Raw genomic sequence first — 27,683 nt, forward strand, 5'->3', positions numbered from 1 at the left:
AGAGAGCTGAGTCAGAAAGCAAAGTTCTTGATTTATCAGTCAATCTAAGTTCCTATCCTCGTCTATGGTCATGAGCTTTGGGTCATGTCCGGAGAACGAGGTCACGGATACAAGCGGCCAAAATTAGTTTTCCCTGTAGGATGTCTGGGCTCTCCCTTAGAGATAGGGTGAGAAGCTCAGATATCCATGAGGGACTCAGAGTAGAGTTGCTGCTCCTCCATGTCGAGAGGAGCCAGTTGAGGTGACTCAGCATCTGGTTAGGATGCCTCCTGGACGCCTCCCTCGTAAGGTGTTCAGGTCCCACCTGGAGGAGGCCCCAGGGAAGACCCAGGACACACTGGAGGGACTATGTCTCTATGTTGGCCTGGGTGCGCCTTGGTATTCCCCCGGAGGAGCTGGAACAAGTGAGAGGGAAGTCTGGGATCTTTACTTAGACTGCTGACCCCACGACTTGACCCTGGATAAACGGGGGGGCGGGGAGGGAGGAAGGAAGGAAGGAAGGAAGGAAGGAAGGAAGGAAGGAAGGAAGGAAGGAAGGAAGGAAGGAAGGAAGGAAGGAAGGAAGGAAGGAAGGAAGGAAGGAAGGAAGGAAGGAAGGAAGGAAGGAAGGAAGGAAGGAAGGAAAGAAGGAAGGAAGGAAGGAAGGAAGGAAAGAAGGAAGGAAGGAAGGAAGGAAGGAAAGAAGGAAGGAAGGAAGGAAGGAATACACACGCACACACACACACAGCACAATAGAATACAAACAGTAGTGTTAGCCAACTTGGTTAGATAGCTAACCAAGTTGGCTTCAAGAAACGTGCTCTCCCACCCCCACTCCCATGCCCCCCCACACACACACACACACATCTGCAAACCTACACACACACAGACACATAATGGACGTTGACATTGTTCCATTGCTGATGTAATATTGTCATTTTGTTTTAAAAATGTTATACGAATTGTCAAAAATGTTCTACAAATGTTGAAAAAAGTGAAAAATGAAAATATTTCAAGCATGAAATAATTCTTGTCTGGAATAAAGCACAGCAGATAATATTATATAAAACATTATTCTGAATCAAAATGACAAAAGTAGCATAGAACACATTGATTCTAACATGGGTCAAAAAAAGACCCACTCACAGAAGTCAATCACTCATGCATCAGAGGGTTAAAGCTAAAACAACTTTATTATAAACAAATAATGGAAGAACAGAACGGCAGCAGTTTAAAAATACTGAGAGAATCAGATCATCTTAAAGCTGAAACACTGCCATTCATCATGACGATGAATGTGAATTTGTTTCTATTACATTTCACAGATCTAATAGAAAATAAATAGCACATGTAAAAGACAGCTTTCTACTGAAACAAAAGGAGGCATGCCTGATATTTGGAATCAGTTTATATTCATAGGATTGCAATAAAATCAAACAAAGAAATGAGATCATACAAGATAACAGTTTTTATCTCATGCAGTTAGCTGGAGATTGAACCGTCACAGCATTCAGCCTACACTGCTGCTTCTGTTGCTGCAGGATTCCTCCTTCCTGTCAGTGGAGAGATAATTTAACTCAGATATTCATCAGCATCAAAAATTAGTTAAAGCAATTTAAGACTTGAACACATTCAAAGATAAACTCATATACTATTCAGTGATTTACTTCTAACCTTCTGTAGCAAAACATATCAGGACAATAAACTGATACAAATGAAATTATCTAAATTAATCTAAAATAAACATATTGAACAATAAATCAATAAGATGAAGAATCAAATCATGTATTATTATGTCCTTTGTTTTACTTACTAATTTTAGTCAATACTTTATGTTTATTCTGTAGATGTTAAACATCTGAACCACATGTTGAGCTGTAGTTACCTGGATTAGCATTAGCATAGTTAGTATTAGTATCGTCAGAATCTTTTGTTGGATGATGAATCCTCTCTGCTGAGATTGTCAGATGAGTCAATTAGAAATCACACAAAAAGAAAATTAATGTTGAGAAAAATCTTCAAATCATCTTACTGTTTGCATTTCACAAGTATTTAAGTTCTATATCTGTGTATTTAATGTGTTTCAATTGATCTTCATTTGAGATATTTGATTATTTATCAACTTTCTGTCATCAGTGTCTTCAGCTGCTATAAAACATTTTCTTTACCGTTTCCTGAGGTTCTGCTGAGTTGGATTGTCTCATAGAGGGAAGAGTCACCTAAAGACAATAAAACAAGGTCAAAGTTCAAATGAGTGAAAATCAATAAAATTATGATTGATAAATTATCACATCAATTTAAAACAAAGTAGATGTTCTAGTAGTTTGTTTTTAGCTCTGTGTGATTAGTTTATTATCTTTCCTGACAATATATTTATATTTGTTACCAGTGGGAATTTTCTTCATTTCATGATTATGTTATAACTATAGAAGAGTTATAACTATTGATAAATTCTGTCAGAATTTGTTTACCCAAACATCATTAATGTGATTCACTCTGTTTGTGTTTAATTATTAGTTTTCTTTGTTTATGAAATCTTATTTTCATGAGGCAGCAAATATTTTGTAATTCCAATTTCTCACCGCTTGGTGGCAGCAAAGAATATTTTTTAACAACGAAGGTCATGTGTTTTCAGTTCACATATCTAGGAACTGCCCACCTTATTCCTAGCCCCCAAGAGGTTTTGCATGATTTATGGGCGCGACTTCCGCCGCAAACCAGACCCGAGAATCGAGTAGATAGTAGCGCTGCAAACTCACGGTCATTCCGTTACAAAACGTAATAATCGTGTTCCTGTCGCTCCCCGTGATTGAACTCACAATTACGATAATCTGTACTGAGTAGCTCTCTGATAGCAGACGGTGTGTCCGTAAACAAGTTTAAATAAATAATGTATTATAATCGAAAAGAGAGATGTAACTTCTATCATGAATATAGATTAGCAAAAAAACCCTACAAATTACAATGAAATAATGCTACTTCCCGTGGGCACCGGAAGTAAGACCCATAATCGTTTCCCCTGTAAGCCCCTCAGGAATAAGGTGGATAAAGTGATTCAACATTCTAGTTAATCATAAAGATGCATAATGTGAGACGAACCATGGAGCAGAGAGCTGTAAACAGAACCGTCATTCTGAGTCACTTCATGATTTGTGGCTGAGGCTGGATTGATGCTCTCTGGTTGATTCAGTCTGAAAATAACAGAGTCATAAATGCATTAATGAAAGTAATTATTTGATGCATAATTAGAAAGAGAGAACAGATATTTTTACTGACCTGTTACTGATTAAATCTGCAGCGAAAAAAAGGACACTTAATGATTTCTCTCATGCTTTTTAATTTATGCTGAACCATTAGAATAAACTTGAAACATTTTAACAAATAAAGTGTTTGACTGAATATGATCTAGTGCGGCAAAAAGTCTCACCTTTGCACCGTCCGAAGCACCACAACAAGACCAGGAGAATAATGACAATAATGAAAACGATTCCAACAACTGGTCCAACGATCAACATGGCAGGAAACGAAGAGCTGATAGAACTGGATACAGTTACTGGAAATAAGAAACATAAAAAAAAATTATATATCTTAAATAGCAACAGATTTTATGACATCCTCTTTTTGGTTTTTGTAAAACATTGGATTTCAGACTAGAAAACAGATAAAAAATCTTCAGCACATATTCATAAACATTCTTGGTCTTTTTCTTGTTCCTAAATTAAACTTAAATGTTTTTACTGAATAAAATGAATCAGACATTTTCCTCCTCCTCACCTCTAACAGACATCCAGCTGCTTGGTGAATCTTTTCCTGAATGTTGACATTTGTAGAAACCTTCATCTGACTTTGACACTGCAGAGATATTCAGCTCCTCTCTACTGTCATTATGGATGAGTTTATCATTATGATAGAAAAACACTTTGGAGAGAAGATTTTGTGTTCCATTTCTGCATCTCAGAGTAACAGGATCTCCCTCAGTCACAGGATGAACAGGACTCAGCAGGAGAGGAGCAGAATAATAATTACCTGTAAAACAATCAGAGGATATTCAGTTGAACATTTCTTTAAGCTGCTTTATGCTTTCAATTGCAGAAACATTGTGGAATTAATTTATCATGAACACTTTATACTCCATAAATTAAATGTTTCATTCTTCAAACAGAAATGCATTTATAGTCACGTTTCACCATTTATCCTTTTAGACGTGAAGACAAGTTTGTTCACAGAAAATAATGCAATGAACTAATCTAATAGCTGTTTTATTGTAGATGTTTGGAAAGAATGTTTTGGAGTCTCATTTGAATCTGATAGAGAATCTGTGGAAAAGGAGCAATAGACCAGAATAATGCATTCCTGAGTTCATCATCAAAGATAAATCATCAAATCACAAGTGGAAACAAATAAAAAGCTGGTCAGCAATTAAAAAAATGGTCTAATTATACTGAAAAAAAAAATGTTTTCAATATAAAAATTTGAAAAAAAAATTTATTGAAATTTTTGTTATCTAAATAAGAACAGATGAATTATTATCTTGCAACTTCCATCCATCCATCCATTTTCTTAACACCCTTCTCCCTTAGTGGGGTCGGAGGGTTGCTGGTGCCTATCTCCAGCTAACGTTCCGGGCGAGAATCTTGCAACTTTATCTTTCAAATAATTCATTGTTTTATTTTCTACAGAGACAGGTTGATCTCTTTTTGGTTCAATCAATCAATCAATCAATCAATCAATCAATCAATCAATCAATCAATCAATCAATCCATCCATCCATCCATCCATCCATCCATCCATCCATCCATCCATCCATCCATCCATCCATCCATCCATCCATCCATCCATCCATCCATCCATCCATCCATCCATCCATCCATCCATCCATTCATTCATTCATTTTCTTCCGCTTATCCGGGGTCGGGTTGCAGGGGCAGCAGCTTCAGAAGGGAGGCCCAGACTTCCCTCTCCCCAGCCACTTCTTCCAGCTCCTCCGGGGGAATCCCAAGGCGTTCCCAGGCCAGCCGAGAGACATAGTCCCTCCAGCGTGTCCTGGGTCTTCCACAGGGCCTCCTCCCGGTGGGCGTGCCCGGAACACCTCACCAGAGAGGCGTCCAGGAGGCATCCTGACCAGATGCCCGAACCACCTCAACTGGCTCCTCTCGACGTGGAGGAGCAGCGGCTCTACTCTGAGTCCCTCCCAGATGACCAAGCTTCTCACCCTATCTCTAAGGGAGAGTCCAGCCACCTTGCGGAGGAAACCCATTTCGGCCGCTTGTATTCGTGATCTCGTTCTTTTGGTCATGACCCAAAGCTCATGACCATAGATGAGGGTGGGAACGTAGATCAACTGGTAAATCGAGAGCTTCGCTTTTTGACTCAGCTTTCTCTTCACCACGACGGACCGTTTCACGGCGGACGCTGCCCCAATCCGCCTGTCGATCTCCCGCTCCCTTCTTAGCCTCATACGTGAACAAGATCCCCAGATACTTAAACTCCTCCACTTGAGGTAGATCGACCCCCCTGACCCGGAGAAGGCACTCTACCCTTTTCCGGCTCAAGACCATGGCCTCGGATTCGGAGGCACTGAGCCTCATCCCGGCCACTTCACACTCTGCGGTGAACCGCTCCAGTGACAGCTGCAGATCATGACTTCATGAAGCCAATAGAACCACATCATCTGCAAAACGCAGAGATGCGATCCTAAAGCCACCAAAACGGATCCCTTTGACACCTCAGCTGCACCTAGAAATTCTGTCCATAAAAGTAATGAACAGAATCAGTGACAAAGGGCAGCCTTGGCGGAGTCCAACTCTCACCGGAAACGAGCCTGACTTACTGCCGGCAATGCGGACCAGACTCTGACACCGCACTCTGACTGTCCGTATCAAAGGGCCCGGTACCTTGTACTCCAGGAGAACCCCATACAGGGCCCCCAAAGGGACACGGTCGAACGCCTTCTCCAAGTCCACAAAATACATGTAGACCGGTTGGGCGAACTCCCATGCACCCTCCAGGACCCTGCTGAGGGTGTAGAGCTGGTCCAGTGTTCCACGACCAGGACGAAAACCACACTGCTCTTCCTGAATCCGAGGTTCGACTATCTGACAGACCCTCCTCTCCAGGACCCCTGAATAGACCTTACCAGGGAGGCTTAAGAGTGTGATCCCCCTGTAATTGGAGCACACCCTCCGGTCCCCCTTTTTGAACAGGGGGACCACCACCCCAGTCTGCCAATCCAAGGGAACTACCCCAGATGTCCATGCAATATTGCAGAGTTGCGTCAGCCAACACAACCCTACACCATCCAGAGCCTTAAGGAACTCCGGCCGCATCTCATCCACCCCGGGGTCCTGCCACTGAGGAGCTTTTTGAGCACCTCAGCGACCTCGTCCCCAGAGATTGGATAATGACAAGATCAGAGCCCGACCCAGAGTCCCCAGGCTCAGCTTCCTCAATGGAAGGCATGTTGGTGAGATTGAGGAGGTCTTCGAAGTATTCCGCCCACCGGCCCACAATGTCCCGAGTTGAGGTCAGCAGCGCACCATCCCCACTATAAACAGTGTTGGTGCTGCACTGCTTCCCCCTCCTGAAACACCGGATGGTGGACCAGAATTGCCTCGAAGCCATGCGGAAGTCTTTCTCCATGGCCTTTCCAAACTCCTCTCACACCCGAGTTTTTGCCTCAGCGACAACCCGAGCCGCATGCCGCTTTGCCTGCCGGTGCCCATCAGCTGTTTCTGGAGTCCCACAGGCCTAAAAGGCCTGAGAGGACTCCTTCTTCAGCCTGACAGCATCCCCCACCAATGTTGTCCACCAACCCGTTTAAGGGTTGCTGCCGCAACAGGCACCAACAACCTTGCGGCCACTGCTCTGATAAGCCGCCTCGCCAATGGAGGCACGGAACATGGCCCACTCAGATTAAATGTCCATGTGTCAAGGGAAGGCTGACTATTTCTAGCCAGAACCTCTCAGCCTCACACACTAGCTCCGGCTCCTTCCACACCAGAGAGATGACATTCCACGTCCCAAGAGCCAGCTTCTGCAGCCGAGGATCAGACCGCCAGGGTCCCCTCCCTCGGCTGTCTCCTCTTCGGGCTGAGCCCGGCCGGGCTCCATGAGCCTGACCACCAGGCGCTCACCATTGTGCCCCACCTCCAGGCCTGGCTCCGGAATAGGGCCCCGATTTAGATTTTAAATTAAATTGATTTAAAATCTAAATCTGCCAGTGGTGTGAATGATTTTCGGCTAAATTGTATGTTCAGGTTTTTTTTTTTATGTCTTTTTCCATGGATCAAGTAAAATATTATCCACCACTAAAAGTGGTTAGAACTGACTTGTTGTACTACTTCACATCACTAATTACAAATATTTCCTCTAATGGTTGACGAAACTACCTTCATAAAAAGGTTAATGAGTTAGAAATGGAGTCATTTCTCCATTTTTCCTCCAAATGATCATCCATTATCTTCTGATCTCTGATAAATCAGTTTATCAGTGTGATCTTCCTCCTCATCATCCTCAGGTTGTTCTCAGTTTGAAATCAGATCTTTGCTTCTTTAAGTTCAGTAAATGGTTAGAAGTTAATTGGATCATACTGTCCACTTCACAGACTGTTAAATAAATTATTTGAAAGGTTATGATAGCTGAATATGGTTGAAATCTCATTAAATCAGTTTAAGTTAATTTTAGAGAAATAATTTATTGTTTCTTCAAGAAATCTAATGTTATCATATTTCTACCTTTGTGTTGGAAATAAAATCAAGTACGTAATCACCATGTATAGCTAAAAAATTACACTGCTGATGAAATAAAACAATATCAGTGATATTATACAGTGTAGATCTGAGGAGAATAAAGTAAAGTTAGTAAAAATTAATGTGGCACACTTTCAAAGACAAATGTCCAAGTGTTTCACAGGAAGTGTAACCTAACTAACTGCACAGCAATGTACAATACAATGAGTAAAAAACAATAAAATCTTAAATAAATATGATAAACGCTCAAGTCTAGCTAAAAGTTTCCCTGAATAAAAATGTCTTTTGAATGTTTTATACTCCAAAATCTGATGTTATTATTTTTTCTTGACAAAACAAAAAAAGATTTAAGCTTTGTATGAGCAGCAGATCATCCATCCATCCATCCATTTTCTTGCACCCTTTTTCCCTCAGTGGGGTCAGGAGGGGTGCTGGTGCCCATCTCCAGCCAACGTTTCGGGCGAGAGGTACACCCTGGACAGGTCGCCAGTCTGTCGCAGGGCAAGCAGCAGATCAATTTTCATCAAAGGTAAAAAAATTAAGATTTTAATTTGAATGTTTACTTTTAAACCTCTGGAATAGTATTTTATTTTTATTTTTTACACAAAAAAGACCAAAAAACATCCTGATACACCCAACAGGCTTTAGAGCATTAACATTAGTTATAATGGAATAGAACATAAAAATGAATCTAGGCAAAAACTTTCTTTGCAGAATTAATTATTTTTGATTTAGCCTAAGACAAAACATATTTTTACAATAATAGATATATTTATGATTATGATATTTATGAAATGCAAAAATAGGAAATAAGAAAACAAAACAACATAATAAACCACATCTTACTGTGTACACTGATGTTGATGGCGTTGCTAAACTCTCCAGACTTTGACTCACACCAGAACACTCCACTACCATACCAGGAAAGGTTAATGGTACATGCAGATCCAGTCGTTGTCCTCTGGTAAGAGCAGGTAAAGTATGACAGTTGATTTGTTTCTGCAAACTTCCTCACTCTCCACCCAGTAGAGTTTCCCTCACAGCTCAGAGACACAGATTCAGATCTGAAGTGTTGAACTCTGTCAGGATTCACTGAGAGAGAAGCTGCTGGACGAGGATCTGGAAACGAGACAAGATTTCAGCTGGGAACAGAAACATCTTTAAGATTATTCATTACAAATGATTTGTTTCTATAGTAATAAAAATTACAGGAAATATTTCAGCAAGCTGATCAAATTTTGATTACTGCTTTAAAATATTAATAATGAAATAAACTACCATAGTGGAAATAACTTCATCTTTTCCAAAAACAAGTTGGATTTTATCTGAGAATGTTTAACAGCCTCTAATAATTAATGTTTTAATTCATCTCTAAACCTGATGGCTGATTTTATTTCCAACCCTCTGACTGCTTGCTGACTTCTTTAGTTTTCTGTAATCAGTTTGTGGATTTGTCAACAATCTTCACAAAATCACTTTTTACCTGATATTTCTGTCATGTTGAACATGAAACAAGTAGAAATGTTACAGTAAGAATCCAGGATAAGTTATGATTATTATCCAATAATGTGAATGATCTATTAGTTTACTATGTTGAACATATATTTTTCTTCCCAATGTGTCAAATGTTCATAATCAATTTACATTTTTTTAAATAAATAATTAAAAAAAACATTTAAAATAAGACAAATGCTGGATCAAGTTAAAAAAAACCTCTTAAAACTTTGTTTTATTGAGAGCAAAGAAATAAAGAAACTGACCTGCAGACCAGATAAGCTTTGGTTCACTGTAATCAGTGTAAATCAGTTGTTCTCCTCTTCCTGCTCTGCACACAAATCCTGCTGTGTGAGTCGGTCCATCAATGATGAAGTTCTGCTCAGTCCCGTTGGTGCTGCCAGGAAGCAGCTCATAGCTGTAGAACGGTTTCTGGTTCCACTTGGATGGATCAGGAACAGCTTTATACCAGAAGAACCTCCATCCTGCTGGTTGATGCTCCAAACCCTCACAGCTCAGAGTCACTGAGGCTCCAGGATTCAGCCATGATGGAGACACAGAGAGGACAGGCTGAGGGGGAGACGCTGATGGAGAGAGATTAGAAACTGGGTCAAACTTATATCCACAACCTCTCTCTTTTCTCTTCATTTTATTCCTCTTAAAGATTTATTATTGTTATATATACTGAAATTGAAGTAATAACCATAATAATAATAATAGCTGATGCTCCCTCTGGTTGTTACCTTTAACTTTGATATTTTACTTCCTTTTTCAGTAACATTATATTTTTACATTATTCTTTTCTTACAATGTGAACTTTATTTCATTAAACACTTTCATTTTTCTCTTATCACATAAATCAGGGACTAGAAACACTGATCAATATAATCTATTGAATCTTTATTCCTTGTATCACTGAACTCTAAGATGACTTTGATCGATGTCTCTAAGAACTTTCTGAAACTTTTTCAGACATTTTCTTTGGACTTTGGCTTCTTTAATATATACTGCTCAAAAAATAAAGGGGACACTTAAACAACACAATATAACTCCAAGTAAATTAAACTTCTGTGAAATCAGTGTTCCCTTTATTTTTTTGAGCAGTGTATATTTTGTAATCTCATTCAAAGATGTTCAGAAAATCTGAATCTATTGTAATATAAAGAAATTAATGGTTGGCCTAAAGCTGTTGTAAAACTAACAATAATTTTCAGCTGCATGTAATTTTTAAACTTCTGTTTCATCTTGTGAATATTAATTTCTGTAAATTAATGTATAAGTTGTGCTACATTTAGCACAACGTATGTAGCACAACTACATAAGTTGTAGTTGTGCTACTGATTAGCCATCATGGCCATCAGAGCATTTTTTGTCATGCTCTTCTAATGACAAAAAATAAAATGTGTCCATAAGAAGGTAAATATTTTGCTCACATTCAAATCATTTTATTTACTAACATAAAGATACTAAAATTATAATTTGGTGGAAACCAGCAAGGCTTTTACAACATTTGGCAACTGTCTGATAATCTACTTTGTTTTGTCTTTGAAATTATAAATTGACACTTTAAGACAGTGTTGAGAGTCGTCAAATCAACACAAAGAGGAACAAGCTGTTCCGTGCAACCATAGGTTCCAAAATGTGTTTTCATTTTTGTTGAGCTGCCTCAAAACAGGTCAATATATTCCAGTAATGCAAGAAAATATTGTTGCAGAAAGAAATATTGCTTTAGTATCACAAGAATTGTGATACTAAAGTGCCAATTACGTCAAAGTTTCTTTCTATGCTGCACCATTTGTCATGATCCGTGTTTCTGTGTATTTATTTGTAGGGTTTTCTGTGTTGAGTTTCGTTCCTGTGAGTCTCGGTCTCTGCGTCTTCCCCGTTGATTGCTTCCCAGGTGTGTCTCGTTCCCTTGATTACCCCGTGTGTATTTAAGTCCACCTGTCGTCTCTGTCTCTTGTCGGATCGTTGTCGTACGTCAGTTGTTGTGTGTTGGCTCTCCAGTTGAACTGTTAAGTTCTGGTCTGCTTAGCTCTCGTTTTCAGTCTTCAGTATATCCGTTGCTACCGGTAACTAGCTGTGTGCTACACCCTCTGCCATGCCGCCTGTATCGGCCTACATTAAATTCATCATTCCTTCACAACCTGGGTCTCTGCGTCACTCCTCACCACCACCTCAACCACCCAATTTATGAAACCACTAGGTTCCATTTGAATAGAAAAGATAAATACATTAGAAGAAATGCAAACGGTATTTATTTTTCCTTTAAGTAATGTTAGCTGAATTAAACAAGCAGAAAACAAAAACAAAAAAAGAAAAGACACTCCAAAACAACTTACTTACCTTCAGCACGTCCATGAAGCACAGAACTGAGCACTGCAATAAAGATCAAGGCTCGGTCAGACATTATCCAGCTAATAATATTTACAATGATATTTTATTTTATTAATTTTAGATATTTTTTTTTTAATAAACTGATGGCTTAAAAATAAAGAAAAGACATAACCACATTATGTCCAAAAATGCACGTAGATTGTTTCTTTGTCAAAACTGAGATAAAAGTTGCTTGAATTACAATGCTGACTACGGAAAGAGGAAAAAGACTTTAGTGTTCTGTTTTCAGCGCTGTCAGATCTTAACAGAGATACACGCTCACATGTTATCATGAAGAAACATTTTCTTTAAACTCTGAAGTCAGTGATGTACTTACAGGAAAATCCCAGCATGCAGAGCAGAGCAGGTTTCATCCTGGCATCCAGAACGACTGCACAGCTCAACTGAACGGCTTCTACTTTGTTTGAATTGTGTTCATATAAAAGGAGAAGTTAAGTCTAAAATATATATGACATCAATAAGTTTCATGCTTCTACTTCTTAGTAACCCCTTTCTGTGTTTCCTTCCCTTTCACATTAACTTCACGTCTTATCAGCCACTTTAACTGCAGCACTTGATGCTGGTTTGCATTTCATGTTCCCTGCAGATATTTGAACTTTGGTTATGCACAACAATCTGTGTAGACTCACAAAAACAACCACAAAAAAAAGTACAAAATTTTAATTCATATCGCTGATATTTACATACAAAAGCAGCTGCTGTGTCATAATTTACAAAGAACAGTTTGCCCATTCTCATTTTTATGCAGTCCTGTTTAAATGTGCGAGTTTCTTACTGAAAGAGAAATTCTGAAACAGGAACTTCAAACTTCTGCCACTGACTGACCATCATCCTCTCTGATGTTACCCACTTACATGTTATATGCTGCAGAAGAACGGAACATATTATAGGTATTATGTTCTGTTCTTAATACAAATAATTTATAATAATATGTTATAAATAATATTTGAACAATGAACAAAAAGCACCAGCAGATTGAATAGGTTTGTTTGCATCAAAGGACAACATGGAGTCACCCAGAACAAACTATGTGCACGGTCGCTCTGGAGACAGAATAGTTATGCATGCTGTTGGATTTTGGAAGGAGGTTGTCCCAAAAACTACTGGGAAAATGCATTGCAGCACCGTGGGACCGAGCAGCACAGTTGGAACTTATTAGCACATTTCTTATGTGTGGTTGAGCTATGTGTGAATGTGTGTGTGTGTGCATACATCGTTGTTGGGCGAGGATATGTGTGAAAATGGTGGTCATACCATGTTATCAGATGTATGTATTTCCTGGAACAAAGTCTGTGTAAAAAGATGGCTGATCTGATGGACCACATGTACATGTACTTCAGAGCTACTACGGTCAGTGTGAAGCTGTTGAGGCCTGATTGGTCTGGACAGAGTCAGATGGCCACTGCTTCGGTTGTTCAATACCTGATTCACTAGTTAATAAGGAGGTGAGACTTATGGTGTGTTTTAATGTTCATTGTATCAAACATATTTACAAACTTTAAAGAGTCAGAAGCAAAAGTTGACGACATAATAACCCAGGTTCAGTCAACAAAAGATTATTTGTCATCAGTAGCCTTGTTAATGGACCACATAGCATTATGTTTTGAGCATATGTTGAAAGAAAATGTATGAAAACTCACTATGAGACAAGAGTCACGTGATAATAAAGCAGAATCTGAGTGGACAGTTAGAATGAAGTCGTTAATTTTAGGTTGTAGATCCAAACTGCAGTTCATACTACTGACCACAAGATGTCATCAAAGAAAACTGTGTTGAAAAGCTTTGACTAATCAACCTTGTTTTGAAACCAGAAGACACAATTTGGCCAACACTGTAAAGGTCATATTTTGCCTTAGTTAGTCGTTGTTTCCAGTCTGACAGATCTACCACTCGTAACCATAGCAACCTTCTTTGTCCAGTGCAGGTCCACAGGTCTTGTTTGTGTTCATGATCAAGAAATAGTCCAGTCATCTCTTAAGAGCTCATGTTGAGTGAAATATGGCCAAAAGTTTTATAACTGCTGGCCCAATCAAAATTTTGTAATTGTCCTTTTAATGCACAACATCTGTCAAAAAACCCAAAGCTTGGTAAGGTGAAAAGTTTTTCATTGTCATTATGAGACATTTAAGGTCATATACATTGTGTTTGTAGTACTATGTGACCTATGATTTGGAACTTATTTGTTTTAACAGCAGATTTTCATATAAAGAAAGAAAATATTCAACAAATTTAAGTATTTGCCACAAGTAAACTTTGGACTCATAACATCATAAATAGGAAGACTTCAGCTTCCATCCATTCCATGGGGTCAGGAGGTGCTGGTGCCAATCTCCAGCTAACGTTATGGGTGAGAGGCAGGGGTCACCCTGGACAGGTCACCAGTCTGACAGAGGGCAACACAGAGACACACAGGACAAACAACCATTCACACACACACACACGCACGCACGCACACACCCACACACACACACACACACGCACACACACACACACACACACACACACACACACACACGCAGTAACACCTGGGGACAATTTAGAGACCAATTAACCTGACAGTTTTTGGACTGTGTTATTAGGAAGCCGGAGAGAACCCACACATGCACAAGCAGAACATGCAAACAGCCTGAGCTGGGAATCAAACCCAGGACCTTCTTGCTGCAAGGCAACAGTGCTACCAACTGCTCCACTGTGCAGCCCTGTGACACGTTATTGTACTGTTTTAATCTCTAGGAGAAAAAAGGTTACTTTAAATACTTGGATGTGACGTTCTTATCAGTAATAGTTCCCCTAATAGCAGAAATATGTCATATTCCTGTCAACATCTTGGAAGTTAAATGAGTCTAGAAGCAAATATGGAGCCCACACATCTCTTCCCAAAATTACCTTGATAAGGCAGCAACAACTCATTCAAGAGGTCACAGTTGTCTCCACAACAGCATCCAAAGAACTGTAGGCCTCACTAGGTACTAAGGATGGCCCAAGCAGTTAGTAGGTGAGGAAGAACCAAGAACAGCTCAGCTAAGATCCTCCGTGACAGGATGTCAACTTTTACTAGCAAGTTCCACTCCACTGTCACCTCATGCTTCCTCTGTGTGGGGGATCGGATCACTGGAAAACAATCTGCTGGGTTTTTCACACTGAATAAAATGAACTGATTGTTTCCCTCCTTCTCAGGCAACTTGAAATGTAATACAAGCCCTTTCAGTAAATATTAGAGACTGAGATAAAAATACAAAAAACTGCATACAAGTTTGCATAAGTTGACATTATTGTATTTTACAGATGTAATTTAGAAAAAACAAATATTGGGCTTCATATAGAAGCTATTAAAGCATGTAAACAGCATGTCGTTTACAAAGCAGCAGCATCATCTGTTCCTGCATGGCTCTATTTTCCTGTGGAAGGACAGAAAATTAGGTGAAACTTTTGTACATTTATCAGAATTAGAAATGATAATATATTTAGCTAAATCTACATGTTAATCTGAAGAATAACATTGTTGGCCAGAATCTGTCAGATACATTGTGAAAAAATACTGACTGACATTGGCTAACAGTGGCCAATTGTGTGTTGAGGTGTATTTACCTGGTTTAATGAAAACATATGAAGCTTCCCTTGGCTGATGAGACCTCGCTAAAATAGAAGCATAAAGTATTAAACTGTAATGGAAATTGTATTTTAGTAAAAAAAAGTCCAATTTAAAGAGTGGTAACTATACAAATATTTAAATATTCATCTTTGAAGGTTGAGGAACACATCAAGACAAAATACATGGACTAAGTATCATTGAAAATTTAAGACTATTAACATGTAATTTAATAAAAAGAAAGACTTTAAACGACTGCAGACATAACATTTTATTGCTCTTGTTCTGGTAATTTCAACTCATTCCAGTGTACATCATAAAATGATTTTTTTCTGTGAACTCTGTGACAGAATATAGACAACGTTTTATTTGTTGACAGAAAATAGTAAATAATAATTTGTCTAAGTTGCTCTTGAAAATAAGACCCTGTTTCGTGAGACTTTTTCTGTATGAATTAAAGTGAAGCAAAAAATCAAAATAAGTTAAACATAAATCTTGAAATGTGCCAAAAAATAACTTTTCACAATTTAAGACACAATATGATAATCTCACTGACCCTCTCGTATATATCTGTGTCTTAACTCAATGTTTCTGCTCATGTCTGTGTGTTTTACTAACAAGAAAACATAAAATATATGAACTCTAATTACCTGGTTTCATAAAAACATAAATTCCTTCCTCTGGGTCACAAGGTCTCCTTGCTAAAATTGCCAGAAAAAAAAGAAGAAATTTTAATCTTACTTTGTGTTTCATATGTTTTATGTGTTGGAGAAACTTATTTTTCATTTTAAAGTGGGAAACAGAAAAACTTCATAATTCTTCTAGAAATATGAAGAATTTCTAGAACAAAGCCCATGTTGACTGATGATGCTTTGGTTGATGTTTTTTATTACAAGAAATTGACTTACTATAACAAAAAGAAGAAGGAAATTAAATTTTTCAATTAAAGTGATAATTAATTCTGTAACTAACCGTGTTGTTGAGCAGGACTTTTAAGCTGCTTCTCTTGATGATCTGTGGAGGAGCGCTGACTCACTGATCGCATCAATCTGCAAATATTAAAGTGATATAAAATTCAACATGAAGCAAAGCACTGAGGATTCATATTCAAGACGTTTCATACTGACCTTATGCTGCATAAATCTGTGGGTGGATATGAAAGGATTTTGTTTGAACATGTAATCTTTCAGTTTCATATTCAATTATCAGAATACAATTGTAAATGTCTGTAAGTATGTAAATGATTCCGGTGGCAAGATAAAACTCTTACCACTGTATCGTCTGTGGCGCCACAACAAGAGCAGGAGAATAAAGAGAACAATTCCAATAACTGGTCTAATGACCAGCAGAAGAGGAAATGAAGGACTGACAGGACTGGATACAGTTTCTGGAAATGAAAAACATGAGAAAAAAATAGGATTTCAAACTTGAGCACAGACAGAAATCTGTAGATCACCACAAAAACATCCTCAGTGTTCATCTTGTTCTCCTTTAAAAGTTTTATTGCATAAAATAAATCAAACATTTTCCTCCTCCTCACCTCTAACAGACATCCAGCTCCTTGGTGAATCTTTTCCTGAATGTTGACATTTGTAAAAACCTTCATCTGACTTTGACACTGCAGAGATATTCAGCTCCTCTCTGCTGTCATTCTGGATGAGTTTATCATTATGATAGAAAAACACATTGGAGAGAAGATTTTGTTGTTTATCTCTGCAGCTCAGAGTAACAGGATCTCCTTCAGTCACAGGATGAACAGGACTCACCAGGATAATACCATCATAATTATCATCTGTAAAATAATCAGATAGTATTCAGTTCAAGAACATTTCTTTAAGCTGTGTCAATAATTTAAAGTGCAAAGTGTAATGTTATTTTTTGTAGACAACAAGGTTTGTGCGATCAGATAAAATAATGTGATAAAATCTTCTAACAGTTTTACAATAAATTACTGGAAGAACCAGACTCAATTTGAATCTGAGAGAGAATCTGTGGAGAGAGCTAAATATTAGGGTCAGGATAACCTGAGCTCATCAAAGACAAAACACAAGTGGAAATATGTCAATTTCCACTTGTAATAATAATTAGTTATAACTGTTTTCTTAACGTAGTGCCAAAAATATTTTTAAACTGAATTTCGTGAAGAGTATAAAACTTTTGACATGCTATTTTTATGATCTAAGTAAAACAAACATTTTAATTATTATCATGGAAATGTATCCTACTTCAACATTGCACTCTTTTCTGTTGAGAGATGCTTGTCTTGTTTTTTATTTAAAAAAACCTCTTTATTGTTGATTGAAAAATCATTTACAATACAAAAACTGCCAGAGGTTGGAATCATTTTTAGCTCAATTTATTTCTAAATCAGTTCTGATTCCATTGGAATCAAACTCTTATGTTTTGTCAAACAAAAAGTGGTTATGACTGTTACTTCAATGAACTCTCGACAAATGTTTCCTCAAATGAACATGCAAAAAAATTCATGAATTGGTTGATGGATTAGAAATTCTGTATGAATGCAGTCATTTCTCTATTTTTACTACAAATGATCGTCCAACATAGAAGCTCCATCAGTTTCTATGTTTGGTCTTCCCTCACCTTATCTCCTCTAATCTGTGTTCTCCTCAGGTTGAAAGGTAAACCTCAGTCATATCTACTTCTTTAAGTATAGGACATGGCTGAAACATTAAGTGGGTCTGACAACTGTTCACTTCATATGGTTTTAAATAAATAATTTATTTAAACACTGCACTGCAGATTCACATGGACAGGGGTCAAAGGAGCTTGACTGTGTGTATATTAGCCTTTCTGTGAACTCAACAGGAATTCACTGAGAGACATAAAATGTGGAGCTCTGAGGGAGAGTTTCCCTACCTGTTTAAATTAGAAAACTGATAAAAACTCTGTCTCACGGGAAGGAGACAAAGCGCCTTTAGGCTCTGAGGAAAAAAACCCCTTCACTCCACCAGAGACACTGCGAAAATTCACATACGGCAGAGAGAAAGGCACGCCTTCTGAAACAAAAGGGTTGTGCCCGGAACTGAAAGACCACATCGTTGGGGTCCGCCCCATGGCGTTCTCCGCAAGAGGGTGCATCCTCGAAATGTGTCCCCCATATTTTGTCTTCGTGTTTTGTCTTCGTCTCAAGTAATTATGTCTTGGTTTGTGGTTTCAGATGACTATGATGAGTTGTGTGATATTATGCATTTGATTGTTTGAATAAATTCTGAATGATTGTTAAAGCTGAACAGTGACCGTTGTGTTGTCTTAGCGGTTTCGCTGATACACACGACATCATGGACTCGGGGAATGAAGGAAGACGACACGAGCACAAAGTTTGAACAATTATTCTCTCAACAGCCACTAAGTGTTACACTCTTTAAAGTAACATAATCTGATGAGTTGATTTTAGCTTCGTATGAGCAGAAGAGCAATCCACTGGAAATAATTTATATCATGGATGATCAATTTTACATTTTAATCTGAACAGTTTTTAAATAGTGATAAAAAAAACAACAATCTGATGCCATACAAGGGACTTTAGTTTAATTATAATGGCAGAAAAATGGCACAAAAACATTCAATCAATTATTTTATGGTTTAACCTCAGTCTATAAAACACAGCAGAAAAAGTCAACAACCTTCCATAAAGTGTATGCGATTACATTTACGATATAATAATTGATTACCATGTTTAAAGAAAGAAAAAAAAAGACTATAAACCATATCTTACCCTGTACAGTGATGTTGACAGCATTGCTAAACTCTCCTGATCCAGAATCACACCAGAAAACTCCACTACCATACCAGTATTGGTCGATGGTGCATGTAGATCCAGTCATTGTCCCCCAGATGGAGCAGTCTGACAGTCCATCTGTTTCGGTAAACCTCCTCACTCTGCACTTAGCACAGTTTCCCTCACAGGACAGAGACAGAGGGTCAGATCTGAAGTGTTGAACTCTGTCAGGATCCACTGAGAGAGAAGCTGCTGGATGAGGATCTGGAAACAAGACAGGATTTCATCTGAGAAGAGAATCATCTTTAAAATGTTTCATTACGAATGGTTCCTTGCTTTGCTTTTTATTATAATAAAGATCAGAGCAAACATTTCAGCAAGTTGATCAAACTCTTATTTCTGCTTTAAAATTTTCCAAATATTTCAGTGCTTCTCAAAGGAAATAGACTACTGAAGTGGAAATATATATAAAAAAAACAAGTTGTAGTTCACATGTGAATATTTAACAATGTCTCCTGATCAATGTTTCCTTTTTTTTCAGTTCTAAAGCTGATAGGTGATTCGTCTACATCCCTGCCAACGTATTTAGCTTTTATTTATCCAGTTGTGTACATTTGTCAGAAATCAACAGAAAATTACTTTTTACCTCATATTTCTGTCAATTTGGACTCATAGCAAGTAAAAATGTTACAGTAGAATCCTGGTTAACTAATGTCTTTTATCTGATAATGTAGTTAATCCATCAGTTGGTAACTATGATGAAAGTATCTTTTTTTTGCAAATGTGTCACAAGCAGGGGCGCGGTAAAGGGGTGAAAAATGATGACGATTCTAGGGGCCCTGACCAAAAGGGGGCCCTCCACAATTGAATTATTTATATTTTGTTCACAGACATAAAATAAAAAAATGGGGTCCTGTCAAATACTAAATTAATCATATTGTATTTTCAAAGATTGTTTTTAGCAGTAAAAGTTTAATGTTACCCCTCCCAGACCAAAAAACACACATCCGTTTTTGCCCTGAACCCCCCTATCTGCGTTAAATGGTTTGTTCCTGCTTGGAGCGCTTAACAGTGACATGTGCAGCTACAGTCGGTAGAAGCTGCAGCTGAATGCAGCGGTGACTGCGGCAGTTACTATGCTGCCCAGAAAAGTTATAAGATCAGGTTTTCAAAACAAAGAGAGAAGGAGAGAGAGAAAAAAGGCAAGAGTGTTAACTTATAAACCAATTTTTCTCCAAGAGAGATGGGTAGACTATGTGAGATTACCAACCATTTAGCATAGTTAGCTTAGCAACAAACTACTGTTTGCCTCCTTTTCACTAGCATTTAATGAATTAAGGAAAAAAATTACCAACATATTCATTTATTTAACTTGTTCCCTGTGCCTTTTACCACTTAACAGATGAGTCAGTTAGCAGCAGCTCTAACCCACGTCCCTCCTACCCTGTTCTCTCCTGAGTGAAATTAAAGCTGCAGTATGTCACTTTTATATAAATATATTTTTCACATATTTTTTTAAAACTGTCATTATGTGGTGACAGTATGGTATGAGGTAATCTGTGAAAAATCTATTTCCTCTGCCTTCTCCCAGCGCTAGAAACAACCTGTCAGTGGCAGAAGAGTTTTAGTGCTGTTAATCAATCTCATGTGGTTCTGCTCATCCTTCCTCCCCCTCGATTTGTGCCGTGCTGCAGCTAGCATAGCACAGAGCTGTGCAGATTCAAACTGTGAATGCTCAGTTTAGTTAGAATAGCTACCAATGACGGCAGATAAACGGTTTCTTGTAATGATAAGTTGTTTCTCCACCATTAGCACTTGATGCAGTGAGTGAATGAGGCTAATTGACAGCGCTAAGAGCGTCCTAGTTCTGATTGGGTGTTTCGGTCAGAACGGTGCATTACTTTAACCAGTGATAGTAATTCAGGAAGGAGATGGAGGAGATTGATTGGTTTCACAGATTATCTCTCATAACAAATTGCTACAACATCGTGACAGCTTTAACACATATGGAGAAAACATATTTTTTATTAAAGTTACATGCAGCTTGAATAAAATACAACTACATAGCATTTTTTAGAAGTCTGGATTGCTTTATGTGTAGTTGCATGTTGCTTTTGACTGTTGCTCCTGGGGAGAGACATTTCAGTAATTTAAAACTAATAGAAAAAAATTAAGCAACCTACTTGTATACTGGATGTGGACTGTTGGATGTTAAACTCATTAGCAGTAAATATTGTGCTAATTATCAGTATTGAACCAAAGAAAGCAAGGCAGATGCAAGCCTTTACAATTGTGGCGCTTTTTATGGGTCAAATAGACTCAAAAAATTGTAACAGCAGCTGCGCAGGGGGGGCCAAACACATTTTTTGTCAGAGGGCCCAAGATTTCTGGCAGCACCCGTGCTCATAAATGAACAGAAGTCAATCCTAGAATTTGTTTTTAAAATTAAATTTAAAGAAATATTTAAAATAAAAGTTACCTCAGGTTAACAATATCTGAAACTCATTTTTATTTGAGGGCAAAGAGAAATAAACTGACCTGCAGACCAGACAAACTTTGGTTCACTGTAATCAGTGAAAAATGTTGGTTCTCCTCTTCCTGCTCTGCACACATATTGTGCTCTGTGAGTTGGTCCATTAATGACATAGGAGTTCTGCTCCGTCCTGTTAGGGTTGTTAGCCAGCAGCTCAAAGCTGTAGAATGGTACATGGCACCAGGTAGGCGGATTGGTAACAGTTTTATACCAGAAGAACCTCCATCCTGCTGATTGATGCTCCAAACCCTCACAGCTCAGAGTCACTGAGGCTCCAGGATTCAGCCATGATGGAGACACAGAGAGGACAGGCTGAGGGGGAGACGCTGATGGAGAGAGATTAGAAACTGGGTTAAACAGATCATCTTTCATTTTTTTTAGTTTAATTCTTTTAAGGGTTATTATTCTTCTATCTCATATATTTAAGTCAAAATACACAATTAACAGGGATTCGCTCCGATTGATAGATGTCATTTTGATACAGTATTTTACTTGTTTTAATTATTATTATTTTTAACTTAATTTTACATTGTATTCTTAAAATTGAGTTTTATTTCACTAAACACGTTCAACTTCCTAGTCACACTGTTTAACAGTTTTTTTTAGTGTTTTTTTTTTACTTTGATCAAGATTTCTCTGGACTTTCTGAAGTTCTTCAGAAATTTTCTTTGGACTTTGGCTTCTTTAATATGAATAAAAATCCCTTACAAACATCACCAGAAAATCTATCTCAATCAATTAATAAAAATAAAAATAAATTAAATGTTAGATTAAAGATCGTTAATGCCTAACATTTATATGTAATATCCTATAAGGCCTGCGACAGACTGGCAACCTGTCCAGGGTGTACCCCGCCTCTCACCCGAAACGTTAGCTGGAGATAGGCACCAGAAAATGGTCCATTCATTTTCTGTATACCCTTGTCCTTTAACCCATTAAAGGACAAGGGTGGATGGATCCGATGGATCCGATAGGGCATAAATATGATAAACTATCCATACACTATTACAAGTTTGCATGTACATTGTAGCAAATTTAACCTACTTTTGAATGAAAAATGTTTTCTGTTGATTTTCTGTTGTGCTACAGTTGAAGTTGCTGTTCTGTTACTTTGTTTCAAATTTTAAATAGAAATATTTTTAAGTGGCAAAAAGAAGGTTTTAAAATTGTTGTAAGAAATATTTTGTCCAAGTGAAACAAAATGAAATAATTTATTATTTATAATCAGTTATAAATGACAACTTACACACAGTTAGGTTAACAACATCACTCCATGGTGTCAAGATGAACCTTCCTCTGTTTCCTCTACAGCTGTATTCTCCACTGTCAGCATCAGTAGCTGAGTTGATCCTGTATTCACTGGATGTTGGAGAGTTTCTATTGGTTGGTCTCCATTCATACGTCCACTGAGTTCCTCCCTGGAACTCACATCTCAGAGTGACTTTCTCTCCTCTGTAGATCTGAGACCAGTTGGGCTGCAGAATCAAACTGGGTTTATTGGGATCTATAGGACAAAATATATAGTCAGGAAATTGCCAGAACAGAATATTTAATTTAACACTTAAAGTGACTAAAATCACTTTCTAACGTTGCAGAAAACATTTCTCTAACTTTTTTTGATCAAAACTATCCTGGATCTCTTTTAAAATTTGTATTTGTTTTAATTAGTAAAATCCTTTAAAACATTACAATGAAGTCAGACTGCCACCAAGTTATAAATAAATTAAGGATTGATGATGACATTTGATATGACTTGATATCTCTAGTAACATCAAAAAAGTTTGACATTACTGGAAATTAAATATTTATTTTATTTATTGGTTGATGATAAATGTTTCCTAAAAAAAGGAGGATCAAATTGATATGATGGTGACTTCCTAACTAAACTCACCAGTTCTCCAGACTGTGACATTGTTGCTGGTTTCTGAGTAAAAAACTGGATCTCCTCTTCCTCCTCTTCCTCCTCTACAGCTGTACTTTCCTCCCTCTGAGACTCTGATGGTTCCATCTGGTTCTGTGTTTCTGGAGGATCCAACTGCAGGATATTGTTGTCCATTTCTCAACCAGTCAAACTTCCAGCCAGTAGATCCATCCACAGAGCAGGTCAGTGTAACACTGCCCCCTGCTGGTATGACTCTTTCCATTGCTCTCAGTGTGGCTCTGGGTTTATCAGCTGTTGAGTTTGACAATGAGAACAAGAAGTAAACTATCAGAATATTAATTATTTCTGTTACAATAATAATAAATAAGCATTAAAACTGAACAATATTTTTCAAACTAAGGAGAAACATGAACTCTGCATGAGCTGGACCAGATTTTCTATCATGTTTCGTATCAATGAGAGCTGGGGGAACTGTAATTATTCCCGACCTTTCAAGCGTGTTGAGATGTAAACACCGCATATAATTCTTTGTTCACAAAGATAAATCATTCTCACCACTCCCTCAACGGGCTCCTCCTTTCAGAGGAGATTTTTTTTTTTTTTGAGGGAGATTTTTTTTTTTTTTCTTTTCCTAAAAACAATAACAGGCAATGCTTAGCCTGGTGGGCCGCCAGGCTTATAATACACTGGGGAAAACCCTGAACTTATTTTCTCAGTCTCCTGCGTGTGTTCTGCAAATGATTAGTACCTATCATGGCTGAAAGTGCTCACTAAAACCAGGAAGATGGAGCATATCACCCCAGTATTAAAGTCCATATATTGGCTCCCTGTAGCTCAGAGAATGCACCACAAATCTGGAAGAAACTTCCGGAAAACTGCAAAACCGCTGAAATACTAAATTTCTTTAAATCTAGACTAAAAACCTACCTGCTTAGAGTTGCTTCTGAAATATAATCAATGAAGCAACCAACAATCTGATGTGTAACATTCTCACTTGACAAATTGTAACGCTTCAATTACTGACTGTTCAATGACTTTGTATTTTTGTTTTTGATGTGAAGCACTGTGAATGGCCTTGTTTTTGAGAGATGCTATGCAACTAAACATGATTGAAACGAAATACAGAATATTTTCAGTTTGAGTTGAGGTCAGACTGGCTCAATTGCTCCATTCCGTTAGCTCACAGTTTGATTCGTCTGCAGAAGTACTCTCCTCTGTGTAAAAGCAGAAAAATGCCCAAATTTACCCTTTAACCCAAAATGGCCACCTCCCTGTACATTTTAGGGAACACATCCAAATGAATGTTTTTCTTCATTTTGTGAGCTCTACATACATACCGAATTTCAGATCTCTAAGATGAATGGTTTGTCCCATCTCACGTTAGGGGGCGCTCTAGAGCAGTTTGGCCACTTGCGATTCCATCCATCCATCCACCCATTTTATTGCACCCTTGTCCCTCAGTGGGGTCGGGAGGGTTGCTGGTCCCTATGTCCAGCTAACGTTTCGGGCGAGAGGCGGGGTCACCCTGGACAGGTCGCCAGTCTGTCGCAGGGCAACACAGAGACACACAGGACACACAACCATGCACACACACACACACTCACTCACACCTAGGGGCAATTTGGAGAGGCCAATCAACCTGACAGTCATGTTTTTGGACTGTGGGAGGAAACCGGAGTACCTGGAGAAAAACCACGCATACACAGGGAGAACATGCAAACTCCATGCAGAAAGACCCCAGGCCGGGAATCAAACCCAGAACCTTCTTGCTGCAAGGCAACAGCTCTACCAACTGCGCCCACTTGTGATTCCATTAAAATCATTTAATATTGCACGGGTGACAATTTTGAATACTTTTAGGTGAATTCAGACAGAAAAGAATAATAAAAACACAGAATTTCTTCAGATACAATAGGCCTCCACAGCGCTTCACTGCTTGGGTCTAATAATAAAATAATTGATTTTCATTTTGTTTGTGTTGACACTAATTTTACTTTAATTTAAAATAAGTAATCCTGCCTATGAAATTATTTGGTTAACTTTATGTAAAAAAAAAAAGCCAAATTGTCATAAAATAAGGTTGAATAAGCATATGTATGCTGTATATTTCTTCACGGCTGATGGATTTAATGTAGTTATGTCTTAAAATGTTTTAGGCTTACCTGAAACAGTGACAGTATTACTGCACTTTGTTTTATTTGAGCCCCTCCTGCGTCCACAGCACTGAAATTCACCACTATGCTGCAGAGGTTCAAGTGTGATGCTTTTATCTGGGTTGAAAGACAGATATGGCTCATTATTCCAGTCAAGCTGGTATTTCCAGTCAGTGGCTTCTGCTTCATTCATGTCACAGGTGAAGGTAACAAACTCCCCAGAATAAAAAGTCGACCAGTTGGGCTCAACAGTCAGCACAGCATCTAAAACAGAAACGATATTTAGCTGATTTCTTGTCTAGTTCACCATGAATGCAAATTCTTGATGCAGAAGTAAAGCAGAGGCTGTTTCTGAGAGGAAGAATCAGGTGGAGTTACCTTGAGTTTGTCCACAGCAGAGGAGTGTGTTCAGCACTGAAATAAAGGGTTAACATGTTTTTTTTTTTAAAGTAGAAACATTTTTAAGAAGTTCAAATAAAACAAAAGTGCCCCACCCTCACATTTAACACTGAAGCTGTTGTTCTGTTTAACAAATGGATAGATTTATTTAAAGTTAACACAAAGGACGTATTAGTTCTCATGAGGATTAGATCAAAAGTTTCAGTCAATCATTGTCTCATGGAAATCAAACTTCACTTCAAAATACTGCATCAAATTTGGCTGCTGATCAAAAGTTCTTACTGTCTTTTGTGCTAATTTAAAAAAACAGTAAGAACTGTATTCACTGTATATCTGAAGATATACAATGAACAAATGGTCAAATATAGCAGAAAGCAATCTACAACAACAGGAATGAAGCACAAGAGCCAGTTCTGATGCTAATTTAAAATAAAACCTCTCCTTTCCTTTCAAGTAGTTTTCATTTACAATTATTCAAACACAGAAATATATCTACTTACACAACAGGCCCAGCACAGAAGGTGTGGTGATCCCCATCCTGGCTTCCAGACAGTTTTTCTGAAGTTCGTCAGAAAGAGACAAGTTGCAAATGCAGCGCCTGTAGACGAACAGAGCTGTGGCAAACAGGATCGATGTTTTATCTCAGAATGAGACAGAATGAGATCACTTCTCATGAAACACTGACATCACTTCACTTGGTTTCTGTGGCATTTCCAGTTCACTAACGAGAGGTGCTCTCTCATAAACAGGAAATAAACTGGAGACATTGCTGTAAAGAGTCCAGTGCAACAGTCCTTTCCTTCTTGGTATTGAATATTAACCTGTATGCAACCCACCAGGATAGCAGCAGATTAATAAGCATTAATAGCAGCAGCAGAAATGACTGTTAAATTGTTTATTTGGTGCAGTGTTTGGTTGCCTGTGCATGCGAACAAACTGAAAGGTCAAATTTTAATTTCCTCCTTGTATCTAAACAGAAGTTCATGATGATTTCACTCATCACATGTAAAAAAAAAACAGAGGTGTGAAAAAACAGAGGAGAGTTTAGAAACACTGTGGTTGAGGTGATAAGACCAAGATCTTAAAGGAAAGCTCTAAAAATATGCAAGTGAAGAACATAGTCATGTGAAAATGAATAAACATTTGCTCTTCACATCACGTTTATTAAAAATGTATTAAAAAGTTTAAAGTCAACATATGGCATATATATATATATATATATATATATATATATATATATATATATAATGTATTTTTTGGTTATAAAAACAGTAAACATGCTGCCTTAATGTGAGGTTTCCTATTTGACTCTTATTGTGCATGTAAGCACCGAGCTAATGTGGCTTAGAGCCACACCAACAGGGGGAGCCAGTGAGTCACAAGAGACCAGCAAGAGTTTGAATAGACCGTCTAACTCCCAGTGGGAGCACCAGAGTACTATGATTATGTGTGATTTTGAGTGTATTTAAAATTTTGTGTGAGAGTAGTTTCATGCGAGCTGGAGAGGTAGTGAACCAGGAGAGGACAGACTGAAGTCAAAAACAGTGGAAATGATGCTTTTATATATATATATATATATATATATATATATATATATATAAATCTTTGTTGTTCCAAGCCTCATCTTATATGAATCACTGTTGTGACATCACAGCATAAAGTTATAGGTTCTTGGATAATAAAAATCATGGACTAATAGTGATATTGACAGTCCAACAGAATAAGGTCACTTTAAAAAAAAAAAAAAAAGCTCATGTTTATTGTAACATC

The 27,683-nt window shown here is 37.9% G+C and overlaps 2 protein-coding genes across 2 annotated transcripts; both read right to left on the reverse strand.

The window, feature by feature from the left end:
• Positions 1–1,044: 1,044 nt before the first annotated feature.
• LOC108166858 (sialoadhesin-like) lies at positions 1,045–12,037 on the reverse strand. Its single transcript, XM_081599491.1, has 10 exons — positions 11,935–12,037; positions 11,568–11,600; positions 9,488–9,805; positions 8,574–8,846; positions 3,754–4,005; positions 3,407–3,532; positions 3,256–3,271; positions 3,079–3,170; positions 2,148–2,198; positions 1,045–1,933 (listed from the first exon to the last, which is right to left on the reverse strand). Exons 1-10 carry the CDS (start codon positions 11,969–11,971, stop codon positions 1,830–1,832), a joined length of 1,302 nt encoding a protein of 433 aa, XP_081455617.1. The 5' UTR covers positions 11,972–12,037; the 3' UTR covers positions 1,045–1,829.
• A 2,848-nt stretch (positions 12,038–14,885) lies between these two features.
• Positions 14,886–26,823, reverse strand: LOC103475903 (Fc receptor-like protein 5). Its single transcript, XM_081599490.1, has 14 exons — positions 26,414–26,823; positions 25,893–25,928; positions 25,524–25,778; positions 23,371–23,652; positions 22,726–22,983; positions 21,485–21,805; positions 18,944–19,210; positions 16,748–16,999; positions 16,478–16,594; positions 16,335–16,350; positions 16,180–16,256; positions 15,858–15,908; positions 15,207–15,254; positions 14,886–15,016 (listed from the first exon to the last, which is right to left on the reverse strand). The coding sequence occupies exons 1-14, from the start codon at positions 26,448–26,450 to the stop codon at positions 15,009–15,011; spliced, it is 2,025 nt and encodes a 674-aa protein (XP_081455616.1). The 5' UTR covers positions 26,451–26,823; the 3' UTR covers positions 14,886–15,008.
• Between the last annotated feature and the right edge of the window lie 860 nt (positions 26,824–27,683).

The sequence above is a fragment of the Poecilia reticulata genome, chromosome 18, assembly GCF_904066995.2.
Source record: "Poecilia reticulata chromosome 18, P_reticulata-male-v2, whole genome shotgun sequence".
Lineage (NCBI taxonomy): Eukaryota > Metazoa > Chordata > Actinopteri > Cyprinodontiformes > Poeciliidae > Poecilia > Poecilia reticulata.

Coding starts and splice junctions, on each gene's coding strand:
- LOC108166858 (XM_081599491.1), bottom strand. CDS start 11,971: ATGAAACCTGCTCTGCTCTGCATGCTGGGATTTTCCT. Junction 9,806..11,567: donor GCTTCATGGACGTGCTGAAG/GTAAGTAAGTTG, acceptor TCTCTCCATCAG/CGTCTCCCCCTCAGCCTGTC. Junction 1,934..2,147: donor CAGCAGAACCTCAGGAAACG/GTAAAGAAAATG, acceptor TGACAATCTCAG/CAGAGAGGATTCATCATCCA.
- LOC103475903 (XM_081599490.1), bottom strand. CDS start 26,450: ATGGGGATCACCACACCTTCTGTGCTGGGCCTGTTGT. Junction 25,779..25,892: donor CTGCTGTGGACAAACTCAAG/GTAACTCCACCT, acceptor TTTCTGTTTTAG/ATGCTGTGCTGACTGTTGAG. Junction 17,000..18,943: donor TGTCAACATCACTGTACAGG/GTAAGATATGGT, acceptor ATTATTTTACAG/ATGATAATTATGATGGTATT.